Source organism: Tyto alba, unplaced genomic scaffold, assembly GCF_018691265.1.
Source record: "Tyto alba isolate M040663 unplaced genomic scaffold, T.alba_DEE_v4.0 Super-Scaffold_22, whole genome shotgun sequence".
In the NCBI taxonomy this organism is placed as follows: domain Eukaryota; kingdom Metazoa; phylum Chordata; class Aves; order Strigiformes; family Tytonidae; genus Tyto; species Tyto alba.
The window spans coordinates 93,087-108,573 of record NW_024881296.1 but is presented as its reverse complement, the minus strand read 5'-3'; the positions used below and the strand labels follow the sequence as shown (position 1 = coordinate 108,573).

At 40.1% G+C, this 15,487-nt stretch overlaps 1 protein-coding gene across 6 annotated transcripts in view; it reads right to left on the bottom strand.

Moving 5' to 3' along the window:
• The window catches only part of COMMD1 (copper metabolism domain containing 1), a 69,132-nt gene extending 54,032 nt beyond the window's left edge, over positions 1 to 15,100 (bottom strand). For 2 of the 6 annotated variants that reach the window (XM_032984206.2, XM_042796176.1), the window contains exon 1: positions 14,359 to 15,100. In XM_032984206.2, the coding sequence (XP_032840097.2) occupies positions 14,359 to 14,622 (264 nt within the window). In that variant the 5' untranslated portion in view covers positions 14,623 to 15,100. Of the gene's footprint in view, positions 1 to 1,491; positions 2,045 to 14,358 lie in introns of those variants that run through there. The other 4 variants (XM_032984204.2, XM_032984202.2, XM_032984205.2 and 1 more) reach the window with 4 other exon arrangements.
• Between the last annotated feature and the right edge of the window lie 387 nt (positions 15,101 to 15,487).

Here is a 15,487-nt window from a genome sequence, read left to right as displayed (position 1 = left end):
ATTGTATTCTTGAAATGGGAATTATAGTACCATCATAACTGATTATAACTATTTATTTATGAGATTTTTACGGCAGGAAGAGGGTTTGCATAGGAGCCTCCAAAATAATGTTATTAAAATAAACCACAAAGAAATGAATAATTTTCTATTTAATGCACACTGAAAATGAATGTTAAATAAATAGAGAGAGAATGAATGAAGAAGACAAATTACTTAGCAGCACCCTTTCAACAAGCCCCTTATTATTCTGGGCAGTGAATAAAACAGACAGTGTGGGAGAAAAAACAAACACACAGCCAGAGCCAAGCAAAGGGCAGAAAAGAAAGGAGGGTGCAGAGGAGCCGCGCTCGAGCAGGGAATGGTGCCAAATGGGGAAGGCGGTGGGATGACAAAGGGAAAGCCCTGGTGCCAGCTCCCTGCCCGAAGCAGAAAGCCCTGTCCTCCAAGCCGAGGGAGGGCCGTTGGACACTCCTGTCTCTTCTTCGGATGGGAGATCACAAGCCCGGCTGACCCAGAGCACAGCAAGCACTTCGAGTCACATGCAAGTCCCTGGCCAACAGCAAATTTCTCACACCCCATTTGCACGTAAAAATGTTTCCTGTACTCAGCCCTCTGGCCCAGCGCTCTGCTTGCTGCCCTGAAAGAAGGGTCTGACTTGAAATCTCTCCTGGGAGCCAGAGGAGTTTGTGGAGAGCTCTACATGTTGTCATTCAAACGGGAGGTGCAAGAAGCACACAAGAAGGGGCGGAAGGAACAAGGTTGTGTCGCAGGCTTGGAGCACAGCATCACACCTCTGACAATGCCTTCCAAAAATCCTCTCCCAAAAGCAACGATTGAGAAAAGCAACATCCAAAGGTCTTCGAAATAAAATACTGCCCGCGCAGAGCAGAAGTTGATGGTTTGGAATAAAATGCAAAGTTTTGCTAAATGCAGTTTTCTTATCAGGTAACTTCTGCATGAGGATTATGGGAAGACAACATCCGCCCCCAGATAACCGAGAGGTCACCAGGATGTGGCAGCACCATCCAACCCCACAAGTACCTCAAGCTAAGTGGTCCTCCAGCAGCTCTGGGGAACAGTCTCCAGAGGTGAGCAAGTTTTTGATCTCCAAGCTGTGTGCCCGGAAAAACAAGCCTCTCTTTTTTTTCTTTCCCCCCTGCCCCAAGAACGAAGCTTCAAGCCCTTGAAACGGATCCATTTGTCCACTGTTTGCCAAATCCTTGCTCTCAGCTGGGGGTATTGTCTTTCTTCTGTTTATTCTGCTCTAGCATCCACTAAGCTTGACTCAGTTTGTTTGCAGAGGAAAGTGTTATGACCGAAAGTGGCTCGGTCACGGATCGTATCCAGACCATGATGATATTTCAGTGCTCCTGGATCACTGCTTATCAGTGCCATTAGCAGTCATGCATAGCATTTGGCATGTTTAAGCCTGTTAGTACTTCTGCTCTACAAACTCATGCTTAAGATGACTTTAAAAAAAAGAAACGCACATTTAAAGAGGGTTTCTTTATTTTTTCATTTATATCTTGTATTACTGTTACCCTGAGGGTTTTGACCAACACAAATGCAGGTCTCCGCCACCCAGCAGCCTGCACTTCTTTGGCTGACAGAGTTTAATGACATTCACTTGAATACTCTCCCCCCTGTATAAGTAGAGGAGCTTCCTTTCTCTTCTGTTTTTGCTTCCTAGAAATGAAGGCTGAGACAGTTTGCCTTATCTGCCCTGAGCTGAACTAAGTGACAAGGGTTTTTTTCATACCCTTCATCTGAAAAGAGCAGTTGTTAAAGTCATTAATCAGTATGCAGTTCAGACAAAGGGTCTCACCAAACTTTGAGCCCCTAGAGCTGAGCTAGTAATGCTTGTTTTCCTTCGGAGACCATGGAAACAGATTCTTCGAGGGAACAGTCCAAGGCAGACACCCAAACTGAAGCAGATTTACCACTCCCTCAAACAGCCTGGGTTTCTCCACGTGCTCTCTGGTGATCTCTGGGTAAACAGCTGGATGCAGACAGGGCTCAGTGCTCCAGCTCCAACGGTGGCGACCTAAACACCACAGGACAGCAATGGCAATGAAAAGAAAAGCACATTTTACTCTCCATAGAAGTTGACTGGATTCAATTAGTAGCTTTTCTCTTCTACTGAAAAGGGTCAGTAAGAAGAGAAATAATACTGGAAGATGCTGTTGCCAATGCCTGTACCTCCAGTAAGAGCGAGCATGTGAATCAATCTTTTTCACATCCTCACATCAGCAGGTATCACAAAAGCCAATTCTGTCAAGTGTCCTGTTTGTTCTCATCGTATAATCAAGATATCTGTAGGCAGGAACAGGTTCCAGTCTAATTAAGTTTGATCAGACTTGAGTTTTTTCCCAGACAGTCGCACTTTATAGCTGTCTCTGAGTATCATGGTGATATTTACTGGGAAATGCAAGCTCTCCATTTCCATAAAAGCAGGCAGTTTCAAATTAGCTGCAGATAACTCAAAATGACTGCTTAGAGCAGAAATGTAATTTTCTGAAAGGGGTTATTGGTTCTGAACATGATGCACTGCACTCATGATCTGTCATGCCTCATTACTTCAGACCAAATAAGTCAGGCTAGTGTAACTGGATACGTTAGAGACTCTCCTCGATGCTGAGTTCTTTTTAAGATGCTGCCTTCCAGGCTGAAGTCTTAAAAAAAAAAAAAAGCCATTAACAAACTCATTTTCTCAAGTCCTGTGGCATATTTACAGGTTAAATGGAATAAAATTTTTTTAATAGTTCTTAAAGCACAGCTCCACTTTTGAGAGTGATTCAACAGAAATAGAATCAATTGACTGAAAAGTTTATTGCCTGCAAGCACTCAAATATCACTTTAGAAGTTTAAAGAAATAGATATTATAGCAGCTTTGCATGTTCAACCAAGGTTCAGAAGCTGTCAGAGAATTTATTCTAATTCCAGTAGTAATTTGTATCTCATTGGTTAGGCCACTGCAAACTAAATATAGGGCAAGCATGTCCCTGATTTGCATTGGTGGAGCTTAGCCATATTTGAACACAAGGAAACTTTGTTCTTTCTATCTTGTATCTGCCTATCTAACTCCACCTAATATAGCTTGAGAACTCAAATTACAATGCCATAATCTTCACTAGGTCTCCACCGGCACAATTTATTAGAATTAAACCATTAGGAATGTGACAATGCATACAAGGAGGCCTAAAATTTAGCACAAAGGTCCTTTGGTTGTGCAGCGTTATGTAAAAAGCACCAGAAACTTACTTTTGTCCTTAAAACAAGAGGCTTGTGATTTAAGAGAAGAAGACAAACTGAAGAGGTGGCATCATTTGTATGTTTACCTTTAAAAGTGGGACTATAGTTCAAGCATTTATTAACCAAATTAAGCATACACAATTTAAATTGCTTTCCTTCTCTTATTAACATATTAATGAATATACATCAGCAAGTTGAACTAAAAATATATCAAAGATTTGCATGTCTGATTATCTTTGTGGAATTTTGCAACTGACAATTTGAAAGGAGGACAGGAAAAAGAACTTTATGTCAAGGCCTATGCAAAATTACAGCTTAGAGAGGTTTCTTAATCAAAGGGTTGTTTTGTATCTTTTATAAACTTAAATGAGAATCTCTTTCTAAACAAAGAGAACTTACTCTTGGAATCATGTTCAAAGCAGTCATTTCCTCAACTTTTAAAGCAGTAAATAGGACGATGTCTTAACCAAAAGCACTGCCAGTGATCTCCTCCCAACCATCTCCTGTCAGATAAAAGCTGGGAAACTTGTGCAGGCAAACTTAATGCTTCAACTCGTTGCCTCAGTAAGTAATTTCAAAACAAGTAAAAAGAAGAAAAATAAATGGAACAGAGGCACACAGGGAAACGGGGAAAGCTTTTCTGATGATGAAATTGTTGACAGCGATCAACTTCTTGTGACCACTGAATGAAAACATAATCAGCAAACCAGTTTATTTGTTAAAGCTCTAAGTCAGGACCTGCCTGCTGTTCAGTTCTATTCCTCACAGTTTCCAGACTTCTAGCATCACTCCAGGCAACTCAGCCAACTCTGTGGTTCAGCTTGCCATATTTCCCACTTAACACTGGAGAAAATACTTGGACAAGTAGTAAGACAAATATTTCAATCATGTTTCTCATTAATGACTGTCATGAATGTGTGTAGCTGATAAATTTTCTAGAAACAAAGAACACTAACGCTGCTAAAATACCAAGATTCCCCTGCTCTAGCAATCTTAGCAGGTTCCCACCTCCAGATACCATTTTAGATCATTTCCAAATCAGACACCTTTTCCACACTTCTCCAGATGAAGTCTACAATACCAAACTCATCCAACAACCCTGTGTCTCATTTTCTATTCCTCCTCCATTTTTTGAAGAAAAGCTGGGACTTCAGAGAGGTTATCCTTAGCCCTCAAGGAAAGCTGCTTTACTTCTCATGTTCAAGAGACCACTAGCTAGGATTTAAAACGAGTGATCCTTTGAACACATATGTTTAAATGAGCGTTTTTTTTCATGGCAAGGCAAAGTTCTCAATTTCTTTTGCTCAATTTTGCCCTCACCCTGTCCCTTCAATAAGCTGATCCAGACTAAAAATGATTTGGGGAAAAAAATGAGAAGGGTGGGGAGGGAACAAAAAAATTTAATTTGGACTCACTCGTCCACTTTCAACTCTGCAAATGTGTAACTACCAGGGTAGCGCAATACTGAGAACAAGTAGCAAAAGTCAGGAACCCTTTAAGTCCACACTGCTGCAAGAAAAAGACCTGTAATCCAAAACTACCATCACAGACCCACATGTGATTTTCCATGACAGTTCTATTTACTGCCTTCCTTTCAGTCTATGTTTTTCACAAGGTGAAGCAAAGGCCAGCGTACTAAGGTGCACCTGCAAGACAAAGCCATTTAATATGGAGGTAAGTGAATCTGCAAATGAATATGAAAAGTTCGAGCTTCTTTGATGCAAGCTCCCACCAGTAATCTGCTGAAAACCTGACCTACACGTGGCAGTCGGTATCTTCAAAAAGAGCCTTGTTTCCTACAGTCTTAATTCACTCCCTTGGGAAGGGGCATGAGCATCTTCCAAATTTTTTTTTTGCTGGCATCTAGAAGTCCCTAGGAACCATTGCTAGTAGCATAAACCAACAGCAGCAAGAACATCTGCAGCAGGAATGAGAGTTTGTTTTTATGCAGACACAGCACTAGTATTCCAGACATTTCACGTGTTGATTAACTACATTTCTGTACAGGGAGCTCATAATACCTCAACATTAACACTCAGTTACTGACTGCCAAGGACAGTTTTGTACACCAACAAATTCCAGCAGCTACTAGCAAAATCCTTCTGTTAGAGATTTTTGTAAAGGGAATGATAAGAAGTAAGGAAAAATAGTGATGTTCGTCTTTTTTTCCATTTTTAACTAGGATCAGACATATGAGTAGAAGCACTAAAAGGATGGAAAGCCACAGAGCTTGCTAAAAATTAGAAGGGAAATATGTCCTCGATAAAAAGATTATACTGAGAGCTGCCTACGAATTGCATTCTCCTGTTGCCCATGCCTTCTGTTGCTTAATGTATTAATAGAACCTGCTCACCACGTGGGAATCCAATTCGTGAAGAAAGGTGAAAAAATAAAGCTGCTGGCAGATAACACACAAGCTGCTCAGAAGAAATGACACAGGTTCACTCTTCCCTCAAAACCCCAAGGCACACAGAGAAACATTGAAAGTTTAATTGTACACTCTGCGGTGACTTTGCTTTGCTATCATGTACTGTTAGGTGGGTTTTTTTTTGTTGGATCAATTCTTGCACAGCCAAAGCTGGAGACCAGTCTTATGGAGAGTATATAAATATATATATATATTTAAGAGAGAACAAAGAAAATCCAAAGGATTAAGCAGCAAAAGGTGTAAGGTACAAGAGTTTCTCCCCAGTTACATGCCAGCTTTCCAATTTTGTATCTTCTGATGCCTGCAGCAGCTCTTCCTAATTAAAATAAATTAAGTAAGAATCTGTCTTTATTTACACCCCTGAACATTAATATTGGGGGATCTCAAGAGAGACCATGACAAACCTGGAAGGATCTCCAAAGCACTTTTCAGCAGCAACATGATAGATTGTCAAGAGTGGGAAGGCTGGCCAACTGGCAAAACAACAATTTTAAATGTACTTGGCCAGGCTAGGCCTGTAAAAACAAGATGCTTTGTCAGCCGATGCAGTGGGCACTTATGTTCATAACAACTCCTTTTTTCCCCTGAGTCTTCTAAGAACAAATTACTTACTAATGTTGACATCCAAGTCCTCTGAAGAACACAGATGGCCAGCAACACCAGAGCTAAGATGCAAAGCAGCCAGTCGCATTGATTTGCTGTATACAGGCTCTCCAGCAAATAAATTCCCCCTTTTTTAAATGTTTGGGTTTTGTTTTTTTTTTGTTTTTTTGGGGTTTTTTTTTGAGAATTATGCAAAACTTTTGGCTTTTGTTAAGAAGCTAGCAGAGATTCCAATTCTTGGTCCTTCAAGCATCTTCCCCTTCCTTGAAAGCCTCCCAGGGTGCATACATTTTACAAAATATGAGATTATTTAATTCAAAAAACAGAACACACTCATTTTCACACCCAAACTACATGCTGCTGGTTTTACAAAAAGTGGACAGTGCCAAAAGAAATCACTAACTCCTATATATTTACCCCAGGAGGCCTTACACCAGCAAAGGCTCTCTCTGGGTTCTCAACAGTTGGCAACATGGCAGAAAATAGGCCCAATCTTTGCATTGCAAAGTTGCTTTTTAATAACCCAGGAACCAATGATGCTGGTCAAGGGTGGTCCCCTCTGCCTCCTGCCCTAGACTTGGTATTAGTAAAATGAGAATTGGTGGTATTTTTTAATCCACCTTTTCCATTTCAGTTTTATCTCACCTCCTGCAAATCTCCGAAAACTTTCCACTTCATACATTAAAACTACATCTTTGCAAGCCTTACACTGTATTTCACCTCAATTAAAGCCTGTTTTTGCTGCAACAAGGTGGAATCTTTAGCAGGTTGGTAGATGTGGGAAATGCAGAGCTGCTCCTCTGCCCTAAAGGAACTTTCTTATTAGAGAACAGAGCCAGAGCTGTGGAGCTTTTGAAGCTCATCAGCCATCTTTGCCTCCAGCTTCTTCAATGTGTTATTTTTTTAAATGCCATCAGCTTTTTTTGGCCTGTCCCCCCTCCCTCAACATTCAGTATCATGGTTCCCTGACCCAGAAGTTCACACATTCAGACTGAACTAAAGCACAAACTGCAAAAGCAACAGAAACACACACTTAGCTCAGTCTTCAACATGAGGTTCAGTGAATAGAGAAGAAACTGAAATGCACACAGTGGCTGGATTAAACAAGGAGCATGAAACCGTCTGTTTCACGTGAAAGTCTGCAGGCTAAATGCTTGGGTCTGTTGTGGCAGAGACCATGACCATACATCTCACTGCAGTGACTTTATCCAGCTTGAGCCTTGAAGATCTCAAAGTGTGCACCCCTGCAAACTCTGAGTAACCCACCCCAGTGCTTAAGGAATTGCAAAGAGAAGGTTGAAAAGTTATAGAAATGCTTTCAGTAGGGGAGCCAGGATGAGGATCAAGGGCTGTTAGCTAAGGGTAGGTTCCAAAAGTGTACCAACCACTTCTGGGGGCAAGGGAGCTGGTAGGAAACCAGGGCGAGGACTTGCAGAAAAGCCATGAGCAGACAGAAATAACATAGGGATGATAAGAGGGAGGAGGAGGAGGAAGAACAGGTCCTTCTGACTAACTCATAAATGTGTAGCGCCAATTCCAGGAAAAGGTGTAGCTGAATGATGAAATGCATTTGCTGGGGACAATTTTTAACAGACAGGTCTGTTGAACCCAGCTGCCCCTGTCCCAGCCTCATCGTAGTCTGTGTCCCAAGGCTGCAAGAGATGGCTCTGCAAGGTGATTCATCAAAGCTACTCAACATTTTATTGCTGCACGAGAATGTCAGATTGATGTTAGATTGCAAAATATTTGTTGATCACATAAGATACATAACAGATGGGAAAGTCCCTGTCATAACGTCCAAGACCTCAATATATTTTCTGAGAAGGTAAAGTATTTCAAGGGTCTGGGACTGAATCTGAATTTAGGCAGTAAACAGACATCGTTACAATAACATCTATCTTCATATAGCTCACTTTCAAGTAATCTAAAATTCTCCCTGAGCTCAGCTACAATCAAAAATATCTGTGTCTCACTTAAATTATTCTATTTAACTACTTCAGCCAAAGCAGTTCCAGAGTGAAAACAGCTGACAAGGAATACATGTGTGTGTGTGTGTGTGTGCGCCAGCACACCCATATGTGTACAAACATGGTACAAATAAGGATGGAAACTGTTAGTACCACTAATTGTAGAATATCTTTGCTTCATATATGATGAACAGATGAGATACTCATGAAAAAATATTGTCAAATATATACAGTGGAAAAGCGACAATTCAAGTTGGATATTTATTTAATATCTTGACCTAATGCTCTTACCTCTGTAAGGTATTACACTTAAAAATCCCAACAGCCATAAATAACAAAATTCCCTTCTTGTTCCCCAAATTTCACTTTGCTTTCAGGAGAAAGTGACAAAAATTGAACTGTCACAGCAGAGAGTGTGCCATGCAGAGGATTAAGGAAATGACTGAGTTAAGGCAGTCAACTGTGTTCCAGTTTTCTCTGTGCCGAGTGACCTGTTGCCCTCTCTGGTTTTTATTTGCTTTTGCACTGTACTGCCTTATGTAACTGTTCCCTCCAGCTCATAAATTTCCAAGGTGAACAAAAGCTCAAGTGATTACATTCAGCTTGGATACAAAGGTGATTTTTTCCCACTAACTTCTACTTACCCGGGTTTATATTTTTAATCATATAAAATTATTAAGCCCATTGTGGCTTCCAGAGTCCCAGGATTCGGCTTCTAAATGACCGTGCTCTCCCATTTTTGACTGGAACAATATTTCTGATAATGATAATAACTACAAAGATTAAAATGGATTAAAGCTGGAAAGGAAAAATGGTTTGGTGGTTGCTTTTCCCTCCCCTTCACAGGCCAGGCTGCCATTATTTTGGTTCAGGTACCCAGACCTTTTCACCTCCCTAAGCATCGCTTCGCCCACACTGATACTCTGTAAAAGATGGCCTGTCTCTTCAGAATAGATCCTACAGAAAAAGGACTGGAAGCCCATTATCTGAGGTTATGTTCAGCAGTAGCTCTGAAGCACCCTGACCTGGAGTCACAAGGAGGCAAAAGCAAGCGCAGCCTATAGCTTCCTCCCTATAGCATGAGTTTACTCATGATGTTTTCTTGATCTGACCATTCTTCAGTGGTGAAAGCTATTGCTGGAGATAACCACAGCCTAGGGAAACCAAGAGACCCGTGCTCACAAAAATGTGCAGAACGCCAGCAGATCCTCAGTGGCATTCAGTCTGTAATCCTCACAAGGTAATGAGATTTACAGAAGCTAAATCCTAAGATTTTTTTATTACACTGTGAAAGCATGTTCAATTTTAATATTTGTCAACATGTGTGAATTCAGCTTATCATTTATTTATAGCACGGTTGATGCAAATTTCAACCTACATTTGTGTAGAATATACATAACTAACAAGTCAGAAACAATGTTTATCTCCCAAAAGTTATCTTTGAGACCTACTTCACTCCTTCCGAGAACATTAAAAGAATTAAACCTTCATAGTCATACAAACTAAAAGTTATTGAAATCTCAAGCTCCAGACCTGCAAATTCCTGGTAGCATTTTACCTCCTACATACAGCACATGACAATTGTCTAAGCTCATTATGAATTCTTTCTGCACCTGAATTAACAGAATTATTACCTGAATTTTTTTCTTTTTTTTTTTTTTCCTCTGTATTACCAGGGTCTAGACCCAGCCATTAGGAGACAGCAGATGTGATATACCTAAGGTGAACTGTGAGCTGACAGTTCTTCACTTAGTTAGTCCTTTCATCAGAAAGTATTTATCTCAGTGGTGAGATTTTAAAATGACAATCAAAATATAGTCAGAATTAGCAAATATTAGATTTCCAATTTATTGGAAGTCTATTACTAATGTTTGTCCATTCTTTAAAGAAAGATGTTTATTTTGTATGAAGATATATATCCCTGGTGAATTCAGACTTGAGAAAAACTATATGGAATGAGAGGCTGCTCTTTGCCCTTAAATATGAAAGAAATTACCTTATACTGTGGTTTTAGTATTTGTTATATAGTAGTATTTACCTACTGTATACTATTAAATAAGTTTTATGACACCTCTGTCAGGTAGATGTCTTTAAAAAGGAAAGAGAAGAGATATACAATGTTTTGGGAAAAAAAACCCTCTAATCCATAATCCTGATGCAATTTCCCCAGGTCTTCCTGGGAAGAATCCTGCAGTGAAATCCCAGACCTCATGTTAAATTAGGGCAGAAAATACTCTTTGCTCATAAAACATGCTTAACATCACACAAAACTCCAATCAATGTGCTACTACATGGATTAGCAGTATCTTAAACACTGAAAAGAAATGCATGTGAAAATACCCACTCTGTAAATAAGTTCAAGCATAAAAGCCATGAGCATATATTCAGGCTAATCTATAACATTTGATCAGTCTCAGATATTAAACTGCAAAATACGTAACGCTGCAAGAAAATAAAACTTACTGGCAAATCAGCCCAGAATACTAGTGAGAAGAACAGAGCCCCAAGGGAGGGGGACATCTCATAAGGAAAATACCATGACAAAGTCCACAAAACAAGTTTAAATATATCTTAATGCCAAGCCACAGTGCAAAACCAATCCATTTATTTTCTACTAATGACAAGGTCAGATACAAGTCTGTGACTGCAATCTGCAGGGAACCTAACATTGCACAGCAGCGACTGTTCACCAGACAGAGCAGCGATGATGCAGCGGGGCAGGAAGGGCATGAGAAGGGCAACTCTCCCGCTCACTCTGCTGTCCCTCCCGGCAGATTCGTGTCTGGTTGAAATTTCATGCCAAAAGAGCTTTACAGCGCTGCTCAGAGAGGGAGAACAAGATTTAAAAGGACATAAAGGAGGCAGGGAGCTATAGATGTTTTAAGAGAAAGCCAGCAAGGTAGGCTTGAGAGATACAGGAGGATAAAACCATTCTGCAAAAGAAAAGATGGGCTGTTCAAAAGGGAAGAATGAACTGGCAGTGATGAGCACTGAATATCATGAACAGATGAAGGCAAAGTGCAACTACTTTAGGATTTTATTTTTAGTCATATTGTTAAAGCAAATAGGCTTTCAAAGCAGAGTACTTCATGGCTAGCATGTTCATCTGCCTTTAATCAGGATGTATAAAGACTACATCACCATCATAAAGGAAACTTTAAATGTTGCTGTAAAATCTTTACTGAAGAAGAAAAGTTCAAACAGCAAATTATAGGTCTTGAGCCAAACTTTCCAAAGTTTGGAGCACCAGTACTTCTGAATGTTTCTCATTAGAAGTGTTTCTAAGAGCACTTAGAGGAAAGGGTTCTTTTTTTTTTTTTTTTAAATATCAATTATGCCAAAGATAGTAAGAATTAATGCATGCAAGTTGTAATGGATTCCCAAACCCAGAAACATCTCTCTTCTATCAGAAAACATTCATGAAATTTGACAAAATTAATGTAAAGTCAGTCTGCTGGCACTTATGAACCAGTCACTTCAAATTCCCCATTTCTAGCCATATTAGATCTCACACATATAGTCCTTCCATCATGAATGACTTGACCAGTTAAAATTCAGAGATGGCAAGCAGAAACAAGGCTACTTATTGAAGCAGAAGGAGCAGATACTCCACGAAACTGCCTGGCCTTCTGTTGGGCAGAGATCTAAATCCAGTGCAGAGACACCAAGAAGAATCCAAGTGACTTTAAATTCTGGAAAGGTACATTTTCTACAGAGCATTTCTTTGCTTCTGTTGAAACATATGAAATATTAATGTCAATTCATTACACATCAATGCATTTGTATACTCCCCTGTTATCAAGTATCTAAATGAAAACAGTCTGTTCTGAATAATTTACTCCTGAATCATCAGCCAGCTTTCTTCTGCAAATCCAAGAGATCTTGAGTATTCGCCAAATCACATCTGTGACCGACAACCTTTTAGAAAAGATGTTCTCTCTGTTAAGTTTCAGAAAGGTACCAGCATATGTATTTGATGTGCTACAAATTTTGATATTTAGAACAGATATAAATGTTTTAACGATCAAGTAAAAGTACATATAAAAGCTATAAAACATGGTGGTTTTCAGTTTGTGGGCTGGATCCAGCGTGCAAGAACAACTCGTTCAACCTCCAACAGTACAGTCTCTGTGACCATCTTTCTAGGAGGTCCCCAAACGCATGTGGGAAGAGGCCAAGGGCTGGATGAACTGTTCTGACAATCCACTTGCTGCTGTTTCAGTCCCGGGGTTCTCCCAACTCCCTTGCCCCAGCCCATCACGTGAGCATGCTGCGGACTGCCTCAGCCAAAAGCTTTGCAGCAGAAAAGCTATTTAAACCAAAGCTAAAGGCTACATGAAACCACAGCACCTTAAAATAAATGCCAATTTTGACTGAAGTCGTGTCAATCCCAATTACTCCGTGATTATTTCTGTAAGCACCAGTCAAATACCCTTATTCACACCGACAGTCAGACTTGCTGACAGCCCACTATTGCACTGTCCTCAGCAAAGGAGACAAGTTATGTCTGATGGCAGTTCAAAAAATACATTCATGCAACCACTTCCCTTTGAAATACAAAGCTGCATTGCTAAAATAATTCATTCTGGTTTTGTTATGGGGCTCTTTGGTAAGAGAAATTACAGTGTCTCAGAAATGTATATTCTTCATGTTCACATCCCCTTTCTCTGCGCTGTGTGGAAGAAATACAAATGTACTTGCTGATTGATGTTACTGTAATAATCCATTACCAGGGAAAAAACAATTTCAAAACAAAAGTCACTAACTACATAATTCCCTTATAAAATACAACAGTGATTCTGAGTATTTTCTCATTTGCTCACTAATGTAGTCACTGCAGACTTTTTTTTTCAATTAAAACTTTTTACATTTGTTACTAATGGATTATAATTATTTCCAATTAATTAATTCAGTTCCAAACTCCACTTTTTTGATGCCAGGAAAACCCTACACACACACACACACACACACACTCTCCCCCCTTTATTGTATTGGTCACTGCAGAGATACACAAGTGGAAGCTAGAGCTTCAACATTTAGGATAAACTTTCAAAGACCAAGAGGGAAAAGTGGACTAACAGAATAACTTTAATATATGCTGTCTCAGTAGGATCCCAATTTACTTGTACTTTCATTCTGGCCTTGGTATAGCCACACAGTTTCAGTTAAATCATTCGGTCTGCATGGGAATACTCCAGGTGCGTGTGTGTGGGGGGGGGGTACATAATTTCTTTTTTTAGCTATATGTAATCCAGGTACTCTTTGCTATAAAACACTAAAATATTACAAAATCCAAAGAAACATACTAAATGTTAACTATTGACAACGACCTCCCCAAATTAGCTAACAGTATGATCTGCAATAGCTACTGCTAAGAAATGAGGTTTTAAGATTCACTAACACACTGTAGAGGAAAAAGATACCACACTGAAACATATTTCCTGTCAGGAAAAGACAGTAAAATTGAGGATGGGAAGCTGTGCCTCTAGTTGTACATTCATATGAATTATAAAGATTAAAAAAAAAAAAAATACAGTGTTCAGCACTGATAGAGCTATATGTCTCTTTCAGGCGGGTAAGACGAGATTGCATAATGTGACTGGTAATAAAGATGTACGTGTAATGTAAAAATAGGTGTTGTGCAAAATAAAGAAGAGTCTTTCCCCTCATTTGTCCTAAAATGCAAGGGATGCTTGACCATCATAATTTGCGAACTTTATTCTTTTTCAGCTTCTACTTTGCAGATATTATGTAATTTTAGTATTTGATTAGAAAAAAAAAAAAGACAAATCAGCTTCACAGTGCATGGAAGACAAATATAATTTTAATATAATTGCTAGTATGGCTGGTTTTATGTTTGTTTTCTGCTTCCTCAGATTTTCCAAGCTTAAAGAGTATGTGAACATACAGAAAAAAAACCAAAATTGCATTCACCACCCAGAATGTATCTTTGTATCCAAAGATGGATCACAAGTTCAAGTACATTAGAGGCCTGGCGATGAAAAATAGACTGACTTGATTTGGATGCAGTGAACTCAGCAACAGGTAAAATGTCTCAGCACATACATTGCTAAACCAGGTTTACACATTTTGCAAAAGAAAGCTTACCTGCCCATTTTTTCCCAGTTCCATTTCAACTATTGCAACAGGAGTGTTTATCTGATCAACGTGTCTTGACTGTGACTTCAGATCCACTCGCCAGTTCATGTTTTTCAAGACATTATCCCAACGGCTTTGATTGATCAGGCTCTCGTGGATCTTTATTCGGTGGTTCTTCCAAAATTTTGCAATGACTGCAGCTTGATCTGATGTGATGCCACCTTGTTTTTTGGTTTGGGCGGTGAGAAAAGCCTCCAGCTGATTCAAATCCATGTCTGCTGAAGCAATTGACTGTAGGGAAAATAGGAGGAGTAAAAGGGAAAAGCTTGCTCAAAAATGCTCTTTAACCATCTACCAAGAGGTCACATCTTTAGGGTTTTACAAATATCTGATTTTAAAGGAATAGTGCAAACAAATCCGGGTTATGGAAGCAACCTTACAGCTTTCATTAAAATTCAATTTGCAAGTGCTTACCACTTATCCCAGATTCTTGTCCCCGGACAGCAGAGGGTAATGGATCGGTAACAGTGATGAGGACACTGGGAGCGCCTTTGGGAATGCAGTACTGGATAACAAGGAGGCTTCTCTGCCTCCTTGGCAGGTCTGCCTGACCCTCTCCCCCACTATGCCCCAGGAATACCCAACTGGTCACTGCAGGGAACACCGGGTCAGGGGACTGTTCTGATGGTCGATTACACAGGAAAGCTGGGACAAATACCTGCCCCTGGCCAAGGCTGAAACAAATGACGAGACATTCCGCCTTGCTGCAACATCCACAGCTTCATCTGCCACCTCCACACCGCAGACAAGGAAGCAAAACTGGTAAACGCTGCAGCAGTAAAGCAGGGTCTGCAGCACTGGCCGCAGCAGCATGCTGGCTGCAGCAGCAAAAGCACGAGTCGCCCAAGGGAGAATCCGTGTGTGTGAGGCAATCCTTAAAAATGCAACTGCAGCTTCTTCCGAAGCACTGGTGAACTCTGTCAGGCTAAACGCTGTATTTGTGTTTTGCAAGGGAGAGTAAGGGGACACTCACTCCTCCTCCCTGTGCAGCAACAGAAATTATACTTTCCAACCCCCCTTTTTTATGAGATAGCCCATTTTCCCACCTATTTTTCCAAAGCCGATAATCTACAGCCTT